This window comes from Cololabis saira, chromosome 13 (genome assembly GCF_033807715.1).
Source record: "Cololabis saira isolate AMF1-May2022 chromosome 13, fColSai1.1, whole genome shotgun sequence".
Taxonomy (NCBI): Eukaryota; Metazoa; Chordata; class Actinopteri; order Beloniformes; family Belonidae; genus Cololabis; species Cololabis saira.
Genome location: NC_084599.1, coordinates 30,524,327 through 30,533,490, shown reverse-complemented (window position 1 = coordinate 30,533,490; position 9,164 = coordinate 30,524,327). Strand labels below are relative to the sequence as shown.

At 41.4% G+C, this 9,164-nt stretch overlaps 1 protein-coding gene across 1 annotated transcript in view; it reads right to left on the bottom strand.

Annotated features, from left to right (window-relative positions):
* Positions 1 to 260: 260 nt before the first annotated feature.
* atp11b (ATPase phospholipid transporting 11B) overlaps positions 261 to 9,164 on the bottom strand; it is a 63,378-nt gene continuing 54,474 nt past the window's right edge. Inside the window, exons 30-31 of the mRNA XM_061738634.1 lie at positions 8,842 to 9,005; positions 261 to 3,262 (exon numbers count right to left, since the gene is read on the bottom strand). Of these exons, the coding sequence (XP_061594618.1) occupies positions 3,181 to 3,262; positions 8,842 to 9,005 (246 nt within the window). The 3' untranslated portion in view covers positions 261 to 3,180. The remainder of the gene's footprint in view (positions 3,263 to 8,841; positions 9,006 to 9,164) is intronic.

Below are 9,164 nucleotides of genomic sequence, written 5' to 3'. Positions count from 1 at the left end.
TAAAAGAAAAAAATAAGATGAAATCTTAGCCTTAAAAATAAAAATATCCCCACGGTAAGTCATAATTATGACATAGAAAGTCGACATGACGCGATAGAAAGTCGACATGACGCGATAGAAAGTCGACATTATGTGATAGAAAGTCGACATTATGTGATAGAAAGTCGACATTATGTGATAGAAAGTCGACATTATGACTTTCCATCTCATAATTATGACTTATCGTGGGAATACTTGTATTTTTAAGGCTGAGTTCTCATCTTTTACAGGCGGAAATGGGCTTCCATACCATTTTAAATCAAAAACAGAAGCTTAGAATCAATAACCAGATAAGGCATTTCCAGCTTTGTGTTTAACTAGGTCCAAAGTGAAGGAATAATTTGTTTTGCTCCAAGAATATCAGCGGCAGTACCGTCGTTGGGCGCCAGGGGGCGTCAGATCTGCACCGACATGCAGGTGTTGCTGTGCCCCGGGCCAGGGAGCACCCATGGGTGCATCCGCGTTAATAAATATTCCGATTACTCAGCAGCGGCACGGCACTGACAACACACAATCCTCCCAAACACAGGCTGCAAGTCTGGGAATATATATATGTTTTACCGTTCAGATTAAATACACTGCTTCTCATCTTTCTGAACAATGATTCAATAGTCAAAACTGATGCTGAAATGTATTATATATTAATAATATATAGTTCCAAGTATTTGCTCATGTAAGTATAGACAGAGGTTCTTATCACAGTGACCTTTCATCGTGCATACTTTACACACATGCGCATATTGTTTTGTTATTGTAAAGTAAGAAAGTTGTGAACCCACCGGAGGGTCTGACCAAAGAGGCTGTTGTGTTAATTCCAGTACTTTAAACTTGTTATGCGTTTTAAAGTTCAGATTTCTTCGTCTTTTCAGGATCAACTGCCAGTTTTTCCCGAATTGAAAAGGAACATTTCCATTTTGATCAAGTTTCAAGCGGCTGCATCCACTTTTATGCAGCTCCTGGTTCAGAAAGGCTGGCTCCTACATTACCCATAATGCAGCTCAACCAGCACTTTCAGGCACTTTCCTCTCCGGTCCAGGCCGAAAGTTTTCTTTCACATCTCGAGTCCACATCTGTGTTATCTTAGCAAAGTTCACACAACCGTTTTCACAGATAAATGTCCGATGAACAACATAAACTCGTATTTTTCTCCGCAGGTGCAAAGCAGACGTGAAGCAGCAGATATGAGGTCAACCGGTCCAGATTCACTTCTGTGCAGAGTTTTATTTCCTGTTGGAATGGTTTTCTAACTGGAAACATTCTTTTGCTCTTTTAAATATGTGGAAACAAAGTAACATTGTGTTTACAGATACACCGATAAAACAAAGAACAGCCAAATAAATACACGTTCTACCATCAGCAGAAAACCCCACCGTGACCCCATTGAGAAGATAAATGTTCATAATAATCAATAAGCTGACTGATAAAAGTGTGAGTGACTCAGTTTTGAGCTGCCGAGGAACATCTCGAACCGTTCAACAGAAACATTGCTGTCGCCGTCAAGTATAAAACGGTTGATTGATGGGATTCAAGACTGCACTTCTGCACACCTCCTTCAACACCGAGAAACAAAAACCCCAACACACACACACAACCAGCAGAAACACACATGGAGAAAAAAAAAAAGAAATGTAACAGGAAAACATGATTTAAATGAGTGAGATGATGAAAGGTGGCGATGATTCTTTTTTTGTTTTAAGCAAAGAAACCAGGAAAATTGATTTTGATATGCATCTTTTGTAAACGCTCTGCTTTCCTTCTGCTGTAAGTTAAATATATAGAATATATATATAGATAGATATAGATTTATTAATCTTCTGAACCTGGATTCAAAACATTCTGCCGTCTGGGTTAATTTACATCAGCCATTATTTCAAAAAGCTTCTCACCATTAAAACCAATTCTTATCCCACTGAAACTAAACACAAGTGTTCAGATGTTCTGAAAACCTTTTCTAAAAAAAATTAGATGGATGTTTATACTTCTAATTCTTTTTCTAAAGATGCCACGAAACCGTTCAGCCTCAGAATAATCTCTGGTCATCATGGTCTGCAATGCTGAGACGCTTTTGGCCGTCTGGCTGATGAAAAGGCATTCAAGGGGAACAAATACAAACTAACATCAGGCTCAAACGGCTTCTATCCACAGTAATCCCACTAATCTATCAATAATGTAACTCCTCCAAAATGTATGGCTTTTTAAACATCCGCCCCCTTTCGGGGTGACACACGGGAGAGACTGAGGCTCGAACCGTTACACAAGAAAGCAGCATGAACAAATAAACGTCTTCTAATAATATAATAATATAAGCTTCTGTACAAATCAGGCACAAAAATAAACACTTTTTCTTTCAAACTCCAGTCAGAATCCTTTGGTCTTTGGTACCGCAAGTAGAGATGAAGCTCCAGGTGTAGCTCAGACAGAGTATCGCAGCAGAACTTCTAGATGCTACAGGACAGCGAGGGGGGGTCCAGTTTTATTCCCTTTCAGTCTGAATGAGAAACAAAGGTGCAGCAGTGGAGCATCGGCTTTGGAAACTCCTGCACTGGAAGTTCATGGAAGTTACCACGGTGCAGAGTTTTAACCTTCTGAGATGTGACTTCTCCGAGCTTCTGGTGCTACATGAACGATCCTGGTTTGATGCTTCTCTCAAACCATCTCAGTCCTACAGTGAGATTGGTCAGCTTGAGGGATTTATAGTCCCATGCTTTTAAGCAGGACTGATGATTATAAACATTTGTTGAAAGAAAAAGAAAGTATGAAATTCCTTCTCTTTTCTTCAAACTTGTCTTTGTTTTGAAGAATGAAAATGAATAATTAGCTCCTTGAGAGGTCATAGATAATATTTGCCCTTCCGAGATGTTTCAAACATGTTCTCTTCTTGCTCTTCTTTAAGTTTCAGCTGCGGAGGAGTTGAGCCCGGCCGATGATGTTGCAGCTTCTTCTCCGTCTTCCTAAAAATGGATTGATTCATTTATTGACCAAAAAAAAGGTGATGGATGATAAAGATAAAGTTGAGTCCTTCAGCTCCAATTCTGCAATTTGTCACTGCATCCAGGGGAAAGTGCACCCAGTTTAGACTAAAGTAGGTTCAGCAGCCGCGCTGCCTCCCAGCTGCGTGTGCTGCGGCCGTCGCCCTGGGAGTCAGCAGTGGGACGCCTCCACGGGCGACAGAGTCAGGATGCTGCGGTCGTTGGAGTAGAAATTCTCTGTGTCGCCCCAAGACCTGAAAACAGGCAGCAGTGACGGAGTTAGGAGACTGGTGCTGTGTGTGTGTGTGTGTGTGTGTGTGTGTGTGTGTGTGTGTGTGTGTGTGTGTGTGTGTGTGTGTGTGTGTGTGTAGATCAGTGGGCCTGAGCTGTCGTTACCGATCAGAAAAATGTGATTACAAATCATTTGACCAAGCTGGAAGAAGCAGAGGGTGGAAGGATGGATGAGTGAAGAGCTGGTGAATGATGAGTACCAAAAATATCTCCATCAACTCTCAGAAATGCCTTTATACATGGACACACTTTATATGACGTACATTATGAGTTTTTAAGCGTTAAGTCAATTATCGGCATTGTTAAAGTAATAATATTAGTCTTAAGTGTAAATTTGTAGAAAAATGTGCATTTCCTCACGTAGAAATTGAGTTGATTTTAGTTCTTTAGCTGTTATAAAGTCTGGACCCAATGCAGGGAATTGTCATATTGATGTTGTAATTACAAGATCAAAGAAGAACACGATTAAAAATAATTTTTTCTTTAATATACATTTTTGAGCCCTTGTTACTGTTGCTACTGGATACACTGCTGTAGACAAAGTCCGTGTTTGTGAATGTTCCTTTCACTGCAGACTGGCGGATTCAGCCACTCCCTCTCCAGGTGACTCTACGCTACCTGGGCTCTGGATTATTAAACACGGTAGTCACACCTTTGTAGTGAATCTAGTCGGTCTCTTTGACCAACAGCTTTGTGACGCTGCAGCTTCGTCTTTCTACACATGATGATAAAGTGCAGACTCCCAACTGTCTGCCAGGTTGCAACAAACACGTTGGCGGCAACTCTGGCCTGAAATCCTCTAAATGTATCGTCTTGAACTCAAATAATGAAAAGATCAATGTTGCATGTTTTGAGACTCTAAAACTGGTTTAGATATTTGACACCAGCTGTCTTCCTGTTTGTTCTTTCAGGAGTTGAGATGAGACTTAAGTTACTCAACACGTGAAAAATGATGAAGATAATCAAAATAAATAAAAATCGTGATCAACAAGCATCATCATCATCCTCCTCATCCTTTCATCATTTATCCATTTAAAAATCAATAACAGATTTTCTGCCTCTGAACTGTATTTAAACATGTTACACACATACATGTATAAAGTATGACAGAGGAAACGTCGCTCATCTCTTTTAGCTCAGTAAGCTGAACTCTAGACAATGTCCAATAAAGACGGTTCTTGAATTCTAACACCAAAAACGGAGCTACATCCTGAATAATCACCGCTCGTTACTGTTTAAATCCATCGTTTGAAGTCGCACGAACGTCGATCTCAAAGCCTCGAGACTGTGGCCTAACGTGGCCTCGGCTCAAGCGCCGTTCTGGATGTTACACCTGATCCTCACATGACCGCGGGCACGCTGCCCCAAACGCGAGCAGTGGTTAATGCTGCTCTGATTTAGAGCTGAAATCACTCCAGAGAGAAAGCACGTATCGTTTCATTTTCCTCCATTTCCAAGTGTGCACTTCTCCACTCTTATTGATTATTATGACCTTTAATTTAAAGCCGACCATGAGGTGAAGACAGCCGTTTTAAGACATTGTAAATAAACAAAAAAACAAGGCCGCTCACAGACTTTAAATAGGCTCATGACTCAAAGGGTGGTTTGACTGGAGGCGGTCTCACATGCTGCATCACTTGCTCGCCCGTCAACTCGGGTGGGGGTGAAACTAAAACATCTGCACTTTTACAACCATATTTGATCTTCAGATTTCGAGGGACTATAAAGAATGCTGGTACACAAAGCACTTTTTGGTAACGTGAAGCAAGAAGAGAAACAGAAAGAGGCGGATTATTGACAAGTTCACAGCAGGACATTAAGAGTACGTGAGTAATAAACATGGGAAGTCTGATGACGTGTACATTTCAGATACAGAAGGACAAAGAGACGAATGAAGGGAGGTGTTGACACAAATACATCCAGGTTTACATTGTATACAAAATACCAGCAGCACAGCCCTCATGCAACACGACAGTCTGGACATTCTTGTTGTGTAGCTTCTAGTCGAGTGGACAACCTGTAACTTTAAATCTTTCAACAAGACAAACTCCACCCAACCGGACAGCAGCAGTAATAAAACGAGCACGCCCTCGGAGACGGCCTCTCCTCAGAAGCACATATAAGGCTTCAGGATCCAATAGAAAAAGGATTAGTAGATAAAGGAAGTAGCAGGGAAAGAGACTCTTGGTGACTACACTTCCCAGCAGCCTCTTTGGTTTAAGATGTGGTCCATTTATTCTTGAAAACAGAACAAAGAAGCCACAACAGAGCTCCTCCTACCGTACGTAGAAAGGTAGGAGGATTCATCTCTGTTCATTTTCTAACATAAAAAAAAGTTTAGTTAGAAAAATTTAAACTGTGAGTGTTAAAAGTATAGCTCACAGCGGTTTTCTAATATTTGTAGATTAAATATCTGTCCACAAGCCATTCAACTGTGTATGAAATTACAATAAAGTATTGATTTTAAAGTGGAAGGATACTTTTTTGTTATTTCTAAATGCCAACGAAGAGTTTAAAGTGCTAGTAATCTTTGATACGTGGACAGAGACTCAGCTACGTGGATGCGGCAACCACATGCGGCCATCTATGACACATTGACTATAAAAAAAACATATATCTTTAGCTCCAGACACCCGTATACGTTTCTGCATATTCACCATCGGCTGCGAGCTGGCCGACATTCAACACTGCATCTACAGCCAAAAGCAAGCAGCCAACGGAAACTGGGCACCCAATAAATACTGAATAAATACTTTGTTATACAAGTTTCAGGAATATGCTTGCTATATGTTTTTCTTTCAGATATTATGCATAGAATACAGGAGCGGGTGGACACCCTTTCCCCTATGGCAGTATCCTAGCATTAAGGCTAAATGTGGATGGAGGTTCACTACTCGTTCAGTCCCTGGAACTGCTTCGTGTCCTCGTAGTGATGAGGCTGAGGTGGATGGCACGTGTGCTTGAAGAGAAGTGAGGAAGAAAATGGAAATATAAAGGACTTAAAAACTACCACTGCAGATCTGTCTTATTTGCAGTAAAAAGCAAACCTCTGCATTTTGAATCTTCCTCACTGTCCATTTCTATTCGTAAAAGGGGTACAAACCGACTGCCATTTTCTCATTTGGCAGAATCCAATTGGCTGCTCCGTGCCAAGGTCAGAAAAACAGATCAATCACTCCCAGAGGAAGAAATGCATCTTAATTGAGAGATTCATCACGCATTTAGTGGCAATCTCACCCTGAAGGGACGACTTTCCTGACACCAACTGAAATAGATAATTTGAGAGTGGACATCCCACTTCTAAAATGAGAAATAAAAGCCATTTAAAAACACTGAAACATGGAAGCCAATAGATGCTCTCCACTGGCTGACTCAAACTCTACAATCATATATGGCCAAAGAGGTTTAAAGGGGGCTAAAACATTATAACATCTGCTGCGTGTTTTGCAATAACAGCAGTAACAATTTCAAAGCTATTAAAAAAGAAAACAAAAAAAGTAATAAGACTGTTTTACACATTTGCCTGCTAAGCACAGGATTCTTATCATCACAGACAATCTGCAGTTTAGCTGACCAGAGGAGTTGGGAGGAGGAGAGTGAGGAGCGTTTGATCCCTTATTGTCCCTGCGTGCCATCGTTACCTTTACGGTCATGAACGGACACACATGCGTGCGGCGCCACCGTGACCCGGGCAAGGTCAACTGTAAAACGCTTGCACACAGAGAATACTACATCTTCATTACGGATCTGATGAAAACGGAATTTCCCCAGATGTTTTGAAGACTACCAATCGCTGCTCAGCAGAAAAGGGGCCGATCAGGTCAATTAATCAATAACCCTGCAGAGTGACTGGCCTTCAGATGAATAATATCGCAGGAAAGTGCAGACTGTGCAGAGCAGCAAACTGTCGGCTCAGCTCGCTGGTCCTTAAAGCTGCACCAGGCAAAAAGCCTTGAGGAAAATCCAAGTATTGATGTTTTATTGTGGATCTGCAACACAGAACGGTGTTTACCGGCAGCTCGCTTCGGGTAGCGAAGTGACGCCATGTTCCTACACTAGTTTACATCAGCCACTGTCATTTAGGGCTCGAAAAGTTGCCAGGTGCAGCTTTGGAAGTCACCACAACTTCTCACTTGAGTGGTACATTAAACATGCCAGTGCACATGTTTTCACCAGCGATCGCCCTTACAAATGAAAATAAAAAAAAGAGTAATACAGAGCAAACCTTAAATCAGGGGTATTCAACTAGATTCGGCCGGGGGCCACATCTGCAAAAGGACTGTATGGAGAGGGCCGCACAATTTGAAAATGTGGGGGTTTTCAAAATGTATTTTGCACTCAAAGATGAAGACTTATGTAAATATATTCAAATGTATAATACAAATGTATTATATCTAGTTTACATATGAATTATGTATTAATTGTCTCCAGATTTAGTAATTGTTAATGTTAAATATAATATTCAGATAAAGAAATATTTTGCAATGCAAGTTCATTTTGAAACCATGCATTGTGCAAACTTAATGAAATTGATATTGACCTACTTTTAATAAAACACGCCATAATGACAAAGCACCACTTTCCACCAAGATTTCCTTATTTGAATATTATATTAAGCATTGAGCACAACCATTTTTGTCCATAGTAGCCAGTTATAAAAATATTATTAGAAAAAAAAAAAAATATATATATATTTTTTTTTTTTCCAACAAACACCCCCTTTTTTGAAATATGACCAGGGGCCACATAAAAGCTCCTGGCGGGCCGCATGTGGCCCGCGGGCTGCCAATTGAATATCCCTGCCTTAAATGAATCAAGTCAATCCAACAAATTGAATGTCATCTTCAAAAAAGTGCAACAGGATAGACTATATTTCTTAAATGGAAAATCTGACTAATTCCCTTCATGGATCTCACTCCTGGATTTACAGGGAACATGAAACACAAGAAAAAGACAAATAGACCAACAGGACAGACAGACAGACAACAGATCATAGCATATGATTAAGACACAGACGCATGGATTAATACACTTACAGTATGCATGGGCTGCACAGGCAGGACGTAGTGTATGATTAAGTTCTGTTGGTTATGCGTACATCACAGAGACACAGCAGGGAAAGGACTTTAGAGGAAATACGGCAACCTTAATTCTCTCAGGCCACGCTGGCAAACCTCCACACCCATAAACCATGCTGACAGCACAGTCATCACAATCTAGTCAGACAACAGTCCCCATGATTTTGGATTGAACGCTCTTCTGACAACACGCGGGCGTAGATGTGAAGTTAAGCACTCTACCCCCCCATCACGGACTTGGACTGAAATAAGATCATAATAGAGATCCATGACGCTTGATCCATGCATCTTCAGACTAACTCATCTTCCGACTGTCAAGCGGCTGCCTAAAACCGGCCTCTATGACGCCACGAATCTGAACCAGAAAAGTCTCATCGAGAGCTACGACAGTCAAGACCGCAGGCCGGGTATGTGGTGAGGGTTTATCGGGATCTATTGTGTCTTGTTGTCGCCGTCCTCCCCACCTGTTGCTGCAGCTGGATGCGTGACAGTTGTTGGTGTTGGCCTTGCACTGCCCGGTCATTTGCTCCAGGAAGACGGCCAGGCGGGAACAGCCGCTTTGCCCATGTTGGTAGCAGCACAGGGACTCCACACAGCTGAGGGCCTGCGCCGGGGGGGCTGAAAGAGACTGACATGGTGCAAATGGAGGAAAAGAGCCACAGAGGGTGGGTGAAGAAAGAAAAATAAATAAAATGTGGAAGCATGATGTAGTGATAAAATCACAGACCAATAGGAACAGAAGACAAAAGGAAAAAAGAAAAAGATAACAGTAGAAGTGAGTGGAGAA